The sequence below is a fragment of the Pseudonaja textilis genome, chromosome 3 (genome assembly GCF_049901715.1).
Source record: "Pseudonaja textilis isolate UNSWEBS1 chromosome 3, rPseTex1.2, whole genome shotgun sequence".
NCBI lineage: Eukaryota > Metazoa > Chordata > Lepidosauria > Squamata > Elapidae > Pseudonaja > Pseudonaja textilis.
The window spans coordinates 122410242-122425144 of record NC_141992.1 but is presented as its reverse complement, the minus strand read 5'-3'; the positions used below and the strand labels follow the sequence as shown (position 1 = coordinate 122425144).

Here is a 14903-nt window from a genome sequence, read left to right as displayed (position 1 = left end):
ATTTAGAAAAAGCATATATGTGAAAAGCAAATACTCAAAATGTTTAATTACAAACTGTAGCTAGAAAGCATACATTGGAATGATGTGTGGTACTCATCAAGTACTTAGTGAGCTGTAAGTAGTGACTGCATCAATATGTTTTCCTATGAGAGCTCTGCTTCAAAATACAGTAGTTGTACCTTTTGCAATTCCCATTCAGTGCAATTTATCATGTGGGAGATATTGCCAATGGGATGTTGTCTAATATTAAAATAGCTGATCTCTCATATATTGAAATTAAAAATCTCCTGTTATTTTTCTTCATCATTCTTCTTGCCTACAGTTATGTACTCAGCTTATTTGGGTCAGCTATAAAAGCAAAAGCAGATTTTTCTCTGGCATGGTTTTTTTTTCAGTTTCAAAACAACATTTTTCTTAAGTTGGGGGTGAGTTCAAGATGGTTCTGTACTACAATACATAGTATACAGCACCATGCCTCAGGACAATGCATATTCATTGACTGTAATGATGAACGTTGGTTGAGAGAGAGAGCAATGTTGAAAAGACAGGAAATATAGACATTGTTCACAAAGTTAGTTTTTCATCACTGTCATAATTGCAAAAGTCATCATGTAAGGCAGACTATTTGTACTGTCTTACTGTACTCTGTATTTTTGGTAACTTCTGGCTAGATGGAGGAGCAGGAATGAGATCCTGAGATGTATCTTTTATTACAATTTTTTAGGAAAGGGAACTTCAACAGAATTGGCATTTCTTTATTTGGTTTTGAAGTTCTACTCAATGAAACTCACATGTGTGAAAATAAAGGCAGTGGTTAAAGTCATTCCATAACATCTTCTCTTTTAAAAAGACCCGATAGACATACATTATTTACAAAATGCAGGTAACTGAGAAAATAGAGATATTTCTGTTTGCCTAGTTGCAGTTAAACCCATTAAGGGCAGAACACAGCAGCACACAGTACAGCTAGGCACACAAATGAGAAATACCTTAGTGCATATTGTTATAAAATGTAACACCTATGCTTCATTAGTGTCTGTTTATGGAGTTGCTTGATGCCTGTCTTGCAACCAATAATTTTGTAGGGCTTCTATTTGGTGATGGGAGGGAGACTTTCACTTTGGGAATATTGCAAATGTGTCCTCTTGTGTAACATACCAAGTTCTAGAAAGCCTTAAAAACATTATTTGGAGACTGAGTATTGGTTTTGCAGTCTTGAAGAGTAGACAGTAAATCAAGATCATCCTTGTTGTAATATACAGTAGTTGAGAAGGGAGAGGGAGGTTACAAGTTTTCTTTCCAAACTAACATAAATGTACCAATGGGATGAGACTAATTTTGTTCTCATTTTTTTTTGTTCATGGTTTTTCTTTCTTTTCCCTTGTGAATCCTGAGTAAATAATAACTACATTCACTGGTGTATAACGGCTTTGTTCTATAACTGGGCCATAAAGGGGAAACACTAAAATAATACATAGCAGCAGCAGAATGAGTTACTGCTAATATTAGTTTATTATATTTGGTTGTGAATCAGTGCTATAGCATAAAATACCAATAATACTTTTGAGTTCTCTCTCTCTCTCTCTCTCTCTCTTGTTTCTATCTTATTCAATGTCTGCAGAAGCTAAGTAGGTGGTAAGAGTTTGGATGACTACTTCAGTATTTTTTTTTTGTACAATTTCATGCTGCCATATAAATTTCTTTTATAGGTCCCTTTAGATGGAATTTTATGCAGCAGAAACCTTGTCAACAGAAGAATTAATGTTTGTGTTAGCATTTTGGCGATAGAAAAAAAAATCCAAAGCTGAGCAGTGAAGGTCAACAGACAACCTCAAACCTGGATTCTTCAGCTCATCATTCAACATTGGAGTTTTTAAATCCTTGCAGTAGAGAAACCATTGCCAATGCTTACAAGGAACTGCTTATCCCTGCTTCTCTGGGTCCTGTTCAATGGAGTTATCTTAATGTTACTTCATTCGCAACCACAACATATTTCAAAAGCTGAGTCAAGGAAAAATGTTGTCACCAACCCTGAATGGAGGATACCCACCTTACGGGTCAAGAGAGGCTGGGTCTGGAATCAGTTTTTTGTCCTGGAAGAATACATGGGCTCTGAACCCCAGTACGTGGGAAAGGTAAATGCTTAATTTTCTAAAATCAAAGTTCACTCAAAGGAGATTTTTTTTTAACTTTTTGTCACAATTTTTTAATTAAAAACAACAACTTTTTCACTCTTGTCACTATGTTATTCTAATTTGTGATTATTTTTGCATAGTTTAATAAAATCATATTTTTTGGAAGATGTATCCATTATATATAAAATCATTGCCTTTATTTTTAGTAGCTCAAGGAAGAATTCACCTGCAATTATTGGTTAAAAGTTAAAAATATTTGAAGGATGTTTTTTGAAGATGGGTAATCCTGAATGTTCAGCATAGAGAAACAAATTCTAATAATTCAGACGTATTATTTGATACACCATGTACTTATTTATCTTGGAGTGGACTCCAGTTAAGTTAATAAAGCTTTCTTTGGAATAAATTTGTAAAAGATTGTGTTTTATTCCATTGAAAGAAATTAAATAAACTGCAAACATTTGGTATTTTGAAATGTTTAATGTTAAAAGTTGTTATTAGAACACTTGTATGTGTATATATTTGTGTATACCAATGTTACAGTAAGGTTGTCAGCTTTGTGATATGACAATGCAATATGGTATAACAAATTTTTTATGCAACTGAATAATTTGATGAAATTTGACTTCTATCAGCTTGCATCCCCTTTTACAAATGCAACCATTCGATGTAATTGTTATTATACAGAAAACACAGGTATTTCTTGCCCTGTGTCCATATAGACTTTTATATCCACAAGGAAAAATGTTATACTCATACTAGGAATTGGATTCTAGTAAGAGAGAAAGGTGACAATGTCATATTGTACCATTTTTCCAAACTTTTTCTTGCAATTTGAGGCTTTGTTTTAGTTTGTTTCATTGTATTTTTACATCTGTTAGACTTATCACAAGGAAATGGCAAGTTGTCATAAAATTTTGGATATTGTACATCTTAAAATATACCTACAGGCATGATGAATATTGCTGTTTTCCTAAAAGAACAATAAAGTCTTCTCTAAACAAGAATGAGGATTCATGATCTCCCAAGTTTTGTATGATTCTGTCTGCCCATATTTGAATGCCAATGATCTGAGATGATGGAAGTTGAAATTTAACAATAACAAAAAGAAAAGGCACTTTTTATGGCCTGAGTGAGACTTTTTTTTCTTTTTTAATCAGTAACCAAGTGCAGTAACCAACTAACATAATTGGAGGGATGGAATTTTCAACTGTTTTTAATCCTTTGGAGTCGAATTTTTGGAAAAAAAAAGGATAAAAATAAAGGGAATAAAACTATCATTCATTTTGCAATTTTTTCCCCAAACGAGGGCAGAAAATCCTTTAATATTCCCCATTCCACAGAGACCATTATCCTTGTCTCTTGCCTTGGTAGCAATTAACTTGGGAGAGTACAAGAAAAAAAAAGGCATGGATCTAATGTTCACAATAGACTTATATACCACTTCATAATATTTTTACAGCCCTATCTAAGCAGTTTACAGAGTCGGCATATTGCCTCCAACAATCTGGGTCCTCATTTTACCCATCTTGGAAGGATGAAAGGCTGAGTCAATCTTGAGCCTGGTGAAATTCGATCTGCCAAATTGCAGGCAGCTGACAGTCGGCAGAAGTAGCTTGCAGTACTGCTTTCTAACCACTGCACCACTGCGGCTCACAGCAAATAGCAATTATTGTTGTGACTCCCTACGATGTTGTTTGTTTGCCTTTTTTTATACAGTTATACTTCCAGAGGAAAAGCTTATTTCATTTATACTTCTTCTTATCCCTTTTCTCCATTACTGACTTCCATGCTGACTTGTCTGTTGAAAGCAGAAGAATGGTAGGATTTTGCATTAGAGAGGAAATTAAAAGACATTTTGAAAGAAAAGAAAGGAAAATGTGAATAGATTATCTTTTACATTCAGTGGTAGCTCTTTATTTGCCATCATAATTAGTTTGATCATAAGAAGCATTTCAGACTGGATTTAGGGTGATAAAAACACATAGATTCATAAATGTATAAACCATTTAATGTCTGCATGAATTTTGAAGACTACCTCTCACTTAAGATTATTGATTATTACAGATCTTTGTTTTTGCCTATGTGCTTTTTAAAATAAATTTGAGGCTGAGACAATGTATTCTTATTTCTGAGATAACATTGTTCATTTTACTGTAACACCTTAAAATATTTCTGTTGCTCTTTCTATCTTTTGATCAAATTGCAGCTTCTATTGAGTTAAAATAAGCAGGAACAAAATGATGAAGATCTGTTATATTTGATTTAAGATCATCATTATCTAATTGTTGTTTCCAAAATTTACCTAGATAATTTTAATAAATTTCATTCCCCTGCTTTTGATTATAATATAATTCATTCATTAATTTACATTCCCACATAATCCCTTCTAGTCCATTATATTTTCTATTTTCTCATATCCTTTTTATAATCAATTGTGTTTTCTATTTCATGTATACCACAAAGAAAAATAATAATAAAAACAGTTAATTTCCTCTTTTACTTCCCTTTGACAAATTTCAACCTATAGCATTTATATAACCCTAATTCACACTTTTTAAACATAATTAATTCTAGATTTTCACCCAAGTCATCGTATTCTCTGTTTTCCTAATATCATTTATATAATCATTAGCATATTTTAGAATATATGTACATACATACATATATACATATACATATACATACATACATACATACATACATACATATACATACACACACACACACACACACACACACACACACACACACACACACATGTTATGTCTCACCTGGACAAACAAAGTAATAAGTCCAAATTTCCAACTGAAATACAAATAAGCAGGCAAGTCCGGTAATTACAGGGTTAAATTCCTTAAGCTGACAACATTCTTGGCAGTCTCACGCAAGCTGTCTGCCAAGTCCGATAAGGAAGCAGGAACATAAATCACAAGCTGTCGCTACACACAGGATAATTCTGAAGCTTCTCTCACTAAATAACATGTTGTCCCGAACAAGAACCCAAAGCTAACACACCCACTTTTATTCCCTGTGGGGCGTGTCAGTCTCTCATCTCAGTCTCTGATTTGTCCTTTCTTTCTGCGTTGCATCTTCCGCTTTTGCCTGCGTCTTTGCCTCGCATGAAACCAACGTTCCTCAGCCAGAGGCTCTGATACGCCCTCCTGGTTATCTGCCGACACCTGAGGCACAACCAGTGAGGAAGATCTTGCTGAAGAGAAAAGTCCTAGGGAGGAAGGCAATTCCAAATTCTCTAACAAAGCAGGCTCAAACCTCAGAGCCAAATCCTCTATGGCATTCAGCTTTGTTCGGGTATTTTCCCACATCATTGTAGTTGTGCTTTTAAAGTTGTAGCGACGTTTTGGCAGAAGCGACGTTTCTGTACAGAAGCCTGATGATGGCAGATGAGATTCTGCCGAAACATTGCTACAACTTTAAAAGCACAACTACAATGATGTGGGAAAATACCGAAACAAAGCTGAATGTCATATATATATATATATATATATATATATATATATATATATATATATATATACACATACATACATACACACACACACACACACACACACACACATACATATATAATACATACATATATATATATATATATATATATATATATATATATATATGTATATGTATATGTATATGTATATGTATATGTATATATGTATATGTGTATACATACATACACACACACACACCGACGAACACAATACAGAAGCCTGATGATGGCAGATGAGATTCTGCCGAAACTTAGCTACAACTATAATGACATGGGAAAATACCCAAACAAAGCTGAATACCACACACACACACACACACACACACACACACACATATAAAAGGATTAATAACAATAGAACACTCTTAATATCACTCACTCCATCTTCATTTTTCTCATCTATAATTATCTAATAATCTTAAGGAAATTCTCAGTAAGTTATAAACTTCAAATGTCCCCAGTCTACATTTCTAATAAAAAAAAATAGAAAGATACATTCCCATGTGGTGTCCCCCTTTTATGCTACATCTAACCCTTATCTCTAAATCTCTAGGCCTTGTCATTTCTCTTAGTTTTAGCCAGCTTTCCCTTTACTAAGTGTTCCTGGCTTTTCCTCTTTATCCCTCTTTTTTTCTCTAATATTACATTTATTTCCACCTGCCAGTCCCCCATCTTTCCTCCCCACTTTCCTTTTCTCTTTTTTGAAATTACTTCTTGTACAACTTCTTTTGCTTACTCTTGGGAGCTTTTTCTCTTTTATTTATTATCTCTGTCGTCAATGTCTTAGTTTTAGTTCCTTTCGTTTCTTTTGGAAATGTCTCTGAATCTTCATGTCCATCTTGGCTGTTGTCTTCTTCCTTTCACTCCTCCTCTCTAGAATTCCTTTGTTCTGCTATAAATTGCATTACTTTTTCTGACAGTGTGTCCAATAAACCCCTTGTTGCAATCTTCCACTTTTTCTTGTAAGCTTCCGGGGTTCTTGTTATTTTAAAGTCTTTTATTTTATCTCTTTTCTCATTCACACATTTAACAGACCAGCAATTTTCCATAAAGTCATCCAGGAAAAAATGCCTCATACCATTAGGTGGCGATCTATATCGCTTCCATTTTTCAAAGTTCCTTTTTCTCCCTTTTTTTCAATTATATTAATGTTAATTTTCAAGCATTTCAACCGTTGGCTTTTTTTAAAAAGTATAATCAATTCCAAGAAAGTTCATCATTTTATCCAATGCCTAACTAATGCCAGGTTCTGTATATTATTCCCAATTCCATCCTTAATTTCATTATAGCTCTTTCGTAATCCAGATTTTTATTTACCTTATATTGTCCTCTTGTTTTCTATTCGCCACTATTGTACTCTCAAGCGAGAAATCTTTCTTTCTGCTTTTCGGGGTTATTAAAATAAAAGGTTCAACTTCTCTTGTCTGGATACACGCTACTCACCACTTTACCTCTCCAGCACACACTTAGGTCCCAGTAGCTTCTCATCTTCAGGGCAGCCATTAAAACTGCTGCTACTCCCTGTCTTCCAGGGGAGTATACCAAGCCAGAGAGGGGAGATACGGCTCCCCTCAACCCAGCTGGTGGTCTTGCCCTCTTCCCCAACTCTCCAAGGTGAGTCTGATGTTTCAGTCCCATAGGGACCCCTCCAACAGGGAAAGCATGGATCTAAGCCGCGCACAATTGCAGTCTCTGTCCATCCTCGACGGAAGTGCCACTGGAAGTTTATCTAATTATCTAATTGTTACTTAGACATTTTATTACAGGGGGGAGAAGCTGTAATGATGAATAAAGGTCTGGTGTTTTTGTTTTGCTAGGCATGTATCCTGGGTATAATTTCAGTTTAAGATGAATAAATTGATGCATCCTTGAGTACTCAGTGTAGACTTTTAAGCAAATAAGTCCCCAGTGTACTACTTCTATTTCGAAGATAAAAATAAAATATGGATGGATCTGGATGATAGAATACAAACTAATGAATGCATAACAAATACCTCATTAACAAGAAAGCAAGAAGCACAACTGTGAGTATGATAGGGTTTTTTTTTCTGCTGAAGAGTTACATAATTGATGCTTATGTCTGTCTTTATGAAGGATTTATACCAGCCAAAATTCTCCTATCCTGTATCAAAAAAATTTATGCAACATTCTGTGTTTTGATAATTATCAATCTCCTTAGTTATTTATTTTCAGCTTTGGCAATATGTGCACAAATATAAAGCTTGATATGATAGGCTATTTTTGTCATTATGTTGGCACCAAGGCTGTTGGTATATGCCAGTATATTTTGCATACTAGTTAGAGATGATGTCCACTATTCCTTACCAGAAGTCACAAAATTAACGCATTTTTAGATGGCTGGTTGTTAAATAAGGTAGTTTTGCAGAGATGGGCCTGGGATGCTATGAGAGAGAAGAGAGAGATTGGAAGGGAGTGCTTAATTCTATATTCACTGGTTGTTTACATCCCTTGACTTGTCAGGTTATTTTGGCAGCTATGCTGGAAGAAAAGTGGAAAAGTTGTAACTAGTCTAGCCCTCAAAAGTTGCAACTGTGGCTATTGCTTTTCCATCGCAAATTACTTCCACCCAGATATCCTTTGTGCAGATGGTGTTCTCAGAATATTTTTGGTCAATCTAAGTGAAGCTCTGTGATAAGATATAAACAGAATAGGGCCCAGCATAGCAATTGGAAAAGGAAGCTGACCTTTTGTTTATTTTTCAGTTCTTACACACATCAGAAGCAGTGGTTCAACATGCTGACTTGTGAGAAGTTGTCACATTGTTTTAACTTCAAATTATTTTTGCCAAGCCAGTAAAGTTAGTATTGGACCATTTATAGTTCTCTCTTTTTGTTTAAAAATTCCTGATTACCAATTTGTAAATTCAAGCTTTGTGTGTGTGTGTGTGTGTGTGTGTGTGTGTGTGTGTGTATCTTGGCGTGTTTGGGTCTTTTCCCATGTAAGATTGTGAATATCTTGGCAATGTTTTGATGAGATTCCACGAGCCATCTTCAGGCTGGTGCTTTTGTGCTTGTGCGAGTAAAGCGTGATTGGAGCTGCCGTCTCCCTATATATACTGGTGGGGAGGTTGGTTGTGTTGTCATTTCTTGACTGGTTGATGGAGTTGATGTTTTCAGATTGGCTGGCTTTTTCATAAGAACTTGTGTGGCTGAGGTATTGGCTTGTGTCTATCAGCCTCCTGTGTTGTAACAACTTGGGTAATGGGCTGTGTGATGACCATCTGAATTCTGTTGTTTTGACATCCTGGGTCTTGTGCTGTAATCTCCTGACCCATGACCTGGGTCGTGGGCTGTGTGATGACCTTCTGAGTTCTATTGTTGTGACATCCTGGGTCTTGTGCTGTAATTTCCTGGGTCGTTGGCTGTGTTGCAACATCCTGAGGTTTTGCAGTGTAACCTCCTGAGTTCTGTGGTGTGATATCCTGACTGGGTGGCTGCGATGTGATGTTCTGGGTTTTGATTTGGCTCTGAGTTTGAGGCCTGGATATGTGTTCATGGCTTGTGTCCGTTTGCTTGGTTTGGGGGTCAGGGTGTGTGGCAGCTGTTGATGCAGCCATGGTCTGGTTTCTGGACGATGGTTGTCTTTCGTCTATGGGATGGGTTTGGGTTTGAGCTTGATGAGGGAGAATGGTAGTGGTGTCATGTGTTGTTTTGGGTCTGGTGTTGGTTTTCATGGCTGGAACTCATTTCTTGATAAGAGCTAGTTTCCAGATATCTGGTAGGTGGGAGGCATCATCCCGTTTATTCATGTTATGGGGGTGTTTCTCTATTTTGATGGCTTCCCTGATTATTCTCTTGTTGAAGTGTTCAGTATTGGAGATTAATTGGGTTCCATCAAAATTAATTTAATGTCCTGTGGCTTTTAGGTGCTGAAAAAGGGAGGAAGTATTTTCTATGAATATATATATATATATATATATATATATATATATATATATATATATATATATATATATATATATATATATATATATATTATATTCATAGAAAATACTTCCTCCCTTCTCCTTTCCCTTTTTTTTTTTATAAAATATATTTCTTAATTTTTTGCGGGTACTTACATGTATGGTATTCAGCTTTGTTCGGGTATTTTCCCACATCATTATAGTTGTGCTTTAAAAGTTGTAGCAACGTTTCGGCAGAATCTCATCTGCCATCATCAGGCTTCTGTATTGTGTTCGTCTGTGAGTCAGACTTTTACAGTAGTTTCAGTTTTAAATTTGGCGCTAGCCTACTGCTGTGCCAGAATGGTTTTTTGTTCATCCTGATTGGTTGGGAATCTTAGTCAATGTTTATTGGTCTTAGAGTTTGCTGTGTTCTGCTTGATTGGTGTTTCTAATATCTTCTGTCTGTTTTGTGGCTTTTTTGTGTTATTTTTATATATATATATATATATATATATATATATATATATATGGAATTGTTTTCTTTTTAGCTTCTCCTTAAAATATCCCAAAATATTATATTCTAGTCAATAGATGATTTCACATTTACTGACTGATGTCTACATAATATTTATTGCCTTGTCCAGAATGTTATATGTTTTAATCCTCCAATTCCTCCATTCCATCCATGCAAAAAGAAAACCGCCCAAATCAGGCTTTTATGTTAATCTGAAAAGTGATGGTTTCATTCCTTATTATAGATCTAGAGCACTGACAGTATTAGTGTAATTTATAAATAGATCCCTAATGGGTCTATAAAATTAGCTGTCAGTTTTGTTAAACATTTTGGATAACTAGTTAATTTTTGAAGCCACCTGGAATAGCTCTGAGGAGATTAATAGCAGCCATGTCAGATGTTAACAGCCCAGATTTTCAAATCAATTTATGCTGTCTTTCACCACTACCGTTGAGCCCTTTCAGGATATTATTTAAAAAAATGTCAGATTAGAGAACATGATGATTAGTCAAATTCATGGACAGGAGGTCTAAAAATGTTCTCAAGGTTGACCCTTTCAAATTAGGATAGTATGCTTCTGTTCTCATATCAATATCCTATATCATATCAGAAAAGGCATGTATAGCCATACATCTCTGTGTTTTTCAAGTGTGGAGATGGTTAGAAGTTTATGGTTTTGGGTATGCAGCTGACAAGCAGGTTAGCTTGGTCACTCAACAATAAGACACCGCAAAGCATGCACAGCAGCACCTGAGTTATTTATAAATAATAATAAAGGTGGGATACAAATTAATAAATACATAAAATATCATAATATGGGATCATGAATGAAACCCACAACATTTTATTCAGTATGGGTAAAAACCGGCCTATGGGATTTTGTCCCAAACTGAAAAAAAAATAGCAATCATTATTTTGTTTGCTTTTTTTTCTTTGTCATGGTTAAGGGAGTATATAATGTAAATGCTATAGCAGATGTTACTAAACTATACTGTCTGAATCATGATAAGCTAGCATAGCATACCTCACAGCAAGGGTCTTCAAACTTGCCCAGTTTAAGACTTGTGGACTTCAACTTCCAGAATTTCTGAGTTAACATAACAGGAGGAGGAATTCTGGGAGTTGAAGTCCACAAGTCTTAAAGCTGTCAAGTCTGAAGACCCCACCTCACAGTCTGGAAAACAAGCACTAGAGCAGCTTTAAAATAAATTGGGAAAGAATCAACCTTTTAATGAAAGCAGTATTTTGAAGTGAATTTGGGAGGATATTTTCTTACTATATTAGTATATCGTGTGTACATTATAAGTGGTGGGATATGGACAATGATGGCTTGAAAAGTAGATCAGAGATGTAACTTGCATAGAATAACATGAGTATGCTTTAGCTAAAACTAAGTTTTGGTTGTGCTTGTGGCAGAATGGCCAGTTATTTTTTAAAAAACATGTCCTTAATTATCAGGGAATACTATAAGTGACATGGTAAACTAAGGTTGGTAACCTAGCTTAAACTTTGATTATCTTTTTTTTAAAAGTTATGATAGCTGTTGATGGTCTAGTGGTAACCACAGAATAAGGAAGATTGTAGTTTGGAATATATGAAAAGTAAGTGATAACAATGTGAATTAATGAACAAAATAAAAGATTTGTAAATATGGGTTCATCATGTAAGTAAGAAGTAGGAAAAATGAATAAGGAAGTTAAAATAATTTTATGGAGATGTCTTAATTACTATAAAGCATAATTCATAAATATGTGCCTGAACATCAACAGGTTTAATTATGAATTAAAGGACTAAAAACATTGTCATTTGCAACAGAATGTTGATATAAATGTCTTAACATGATGCAAGCTCCACCTGTTATGGATTCTGTTATGTCCTGAGGACTCAAGGAGTTCTCACTCAGGTCCACTCACTTGTGTGGGCGTTATTTCCCCCATTCCCATTGGTCAGTTCTCCCCAGCAGCCAGCTATAAAAGCAGGCTGCGGGGTCCAACTGGCTGCTGATTGCTGCGAGCCAGTTCCAGGCTTGGCAAGCACGGTCAGCCCTTTATTTGTAAATAAAGTACTGTTGCACTCATGCTCTGGTTCAGCCTCTCATTGCTCAAACTTAACACTGGCAACGAGGATGGGATGGCTACCAGAAGCACCTTGCAACCGCTGAGTCACTAGCCACCGATCTACAGCCCAGAGAGAGCGATCGGTTGGCAACTAGGGAAACGCTGATCCGCAGCCAGAGAGAGCGGTCAGCTAGCGAAACGAGCGATCAAAAAGAGCAAACGCAGATCCGCAGCCAGAGAAAGCGGTCTGAGTCAAATAGTTAGAAGCGTCTGTAGCCGCTTGTTAGCCTCGCTACGGGGAAAGTGAAGCGCTGCGAGCCGCAGCCGCTCTGCATTGGCGCGAAATTCAAACGGGTGTCATTTGAATTTCGGGCCAGTAGGAATCACAGCACAGCGCTGTAGAGAGTCACTAACGCCCACTTTTTTTGGCGCGAATCAAGACACCTCCAACGGCTAGCAGCCAACGTGGTAACCCAGAGAGAGAGAAGAGAGGTAGCAAAAACCTCTCCAGAGCTGATATCACTTGTAACTCACGAGCGTTCGTAGTCCCAGAGAGATTTCTCCGCAGGTAGCCCAGCCGTTCCAGCACATGAGTTCCAATCCAGTATTCCCGGCGTTTAAACCAGACGAAGAGAAGTGGGAATCGTATAAGAACCGTTTCAATCATTACATCGATGTGGTCGGCCTGTCGGATGCGGGAGAGCATCGGAAAAATCCTATTTCCTAATCTACTGCGGAGCCACCGTTTACTGATACCGCTGCAGCACTCGTGGCGCTGAGAGAATTAAAAACGTTCCGTGGTCCGAGTTGCTTGAGATCCTCACAAACCACTACGCTCCCAGACCTTCACAAATCGCCAGGAGGTTCACGTTCCGAATGAGGAAGCAATCAAGTAAGGAGACCATCAACCAATATATAGCCGCCCTCAGAACAGCAGCCCTGCACTGCGGGTTTGGAACATACCTAGAGGACATGCTCCTCGATCAATTGGTTTGTGGGGTCAAGGATCTCAACCTACAGAGGCGACTGCTAGCTAAGAAAGACCTCAACCTCGGCAAGCGCGTGAGGAGGCCCTAGCAGCCGAGCTAGCTACTGAACTCAGCCACCGAAATTCAGGGCCCAAGCGCCAAGCTAGCAGCGTTCCCAGTCCATTCCGAAGAGGTGGAAGCGGAGGAAGGCCACACGATGAGAACAATGTCCATCGCCTCACCAATGACAGACGGTGCGAGGTAGGGGCCAAACAAGAATACACCGGTCCACCCAAGCACATCACCCTGTGCCTAGCCTGTGGGGGATCACATCAAAGGCCACCTGCAAGTTTAAAGGAGCCGTTTGCAACAACTGCCATAAGAGGGGCACATTGCGAGAGTCTGCCAAGCCCCCAAAGCGCTGCACAAAGACCCCCGTCCTCGCACTCGGGACCACAGAGGCAAGTATTAAACTGTCGCACGCACCGCCTTGCCAGGCATACTTGCCACTCTGTTAGTAAAATTTCTCTCTCCGTTTCCCTAGAAGGTAAACCGTGCCACATGGAGGTTGACACAGGGTCAGCGCTCTCAATAATCTCGTGGAACACCCTCAAGAGACTCCACCCCAGCCTATCTACTACCCGGCTTCAGAGATGCCAGTTCGGTCTGAAGGACTACCAGGGGAAGGCCATTCCCGTGATCGGCAGAGGCAAGTTCTTTGTCAGTTTTAGAGCTTTTAAAGGCCACCTACCTCTAGTGGTAGTTAACGGCAACCTACCCACCTTATTGGGGCTCGATTGGTTTCCCCACCTCGGCTTAGGGTTAACAGGAGTCCATGCTGTCTCAACCTCAGACACTGACTCCTTATTCGCTGACTACGCAGATGTGTTCAGCGAGGAGCTGGGGTGTTATAATGGAACCCCATCTCGTTCACCGTTGACCCCAGGCAGCCCCAATCAGATTAAAACCACGTAGAGTTCCATTTGCTATTCGACCAAAACTAGACGCTGAATTGGATAAACTACTAAAACAAGGGTCATTGAGCCAACAGATTTCGCCAAGTGGGAGACGCCCATTGTCACACCCTAAAAAAGATGGTAGCCTGAGAATTTGCTCGGACTACAAGACAACAATCAATAAATATTTACAAGTTAGCGCCTATCCGTGCCCGTCATTCAGCATTTATTGCATACATTCGAACCGGGCAGTATTTTTGCTAAATTGGACATGTCTCAAGCATATCAACAGTTCCCTGTTGATAACCAAACAGCGGAACTTCAGACCATCGTCACTCACAGGGTGCCTTCCGATGCAAGCGTCTCCAATTTGGCGTAAGTGTTGTCCCGGGCATTTTCAATCCCTCATGGAGCGGATTTTACAGGGCCTCCTGGTGTAGTACCCTACTTGACGACATCTTGGTCTCGGCCAGGGACAGACCCCAACTCTTCCAGAGAGTGCGAGCAGTGTTAGAGAGGTTCAGACAGCATGGCCTCAAGTTAAAAAAAGAAAAATGCGCCATTGCCACTAGACAGGTGGACTTTCTGGGTTATAAAATTGACGCCTCTGGCATTCACCCCCTGGAGTCCAAGGTCAGGGCGATCCACGAAGCTCCCACACCAACCTCCAAAACGGAGCTACAAGCCTTCTTGGGACTCCTAAACTTTTATGCATCCTTCTTGCCCCACAAAGCCTCAGTAGCGAACCCCTACACAGATTACTAGACAAAAAGTCACCGTGGCACTGGGGGCACAAAAGAAGACCAGGCGTTTAACGCCGTCAAATCACTACTTACGTCAGAGGCAGTGCTCATC

General features: G+C 38.3%; 1 protein-coding gene across 1 annotated transcript in view; it reads left to right on the top strand.

Moving 5' to 3' along the window:
- CDH12 (cadherin 12) overlaps positions 1-14903 on the top strand; it is a 787338-nt gene that overhangs the window by 594408 nt on the left and 178027 nt on the right. Inside the window, exon 5 of the mRNA XM_087930733.1 lies at positions 1710-2135. Within this exon, the coding sequence (XP_087786859.1) occupies positions 1905-2135 (231 nt within the window). The 5' untranslated portion in view covers positions 1710-1904. The remainder of the gene's footprint in view (positions 1-1709; positions 2136-14903) is intronic.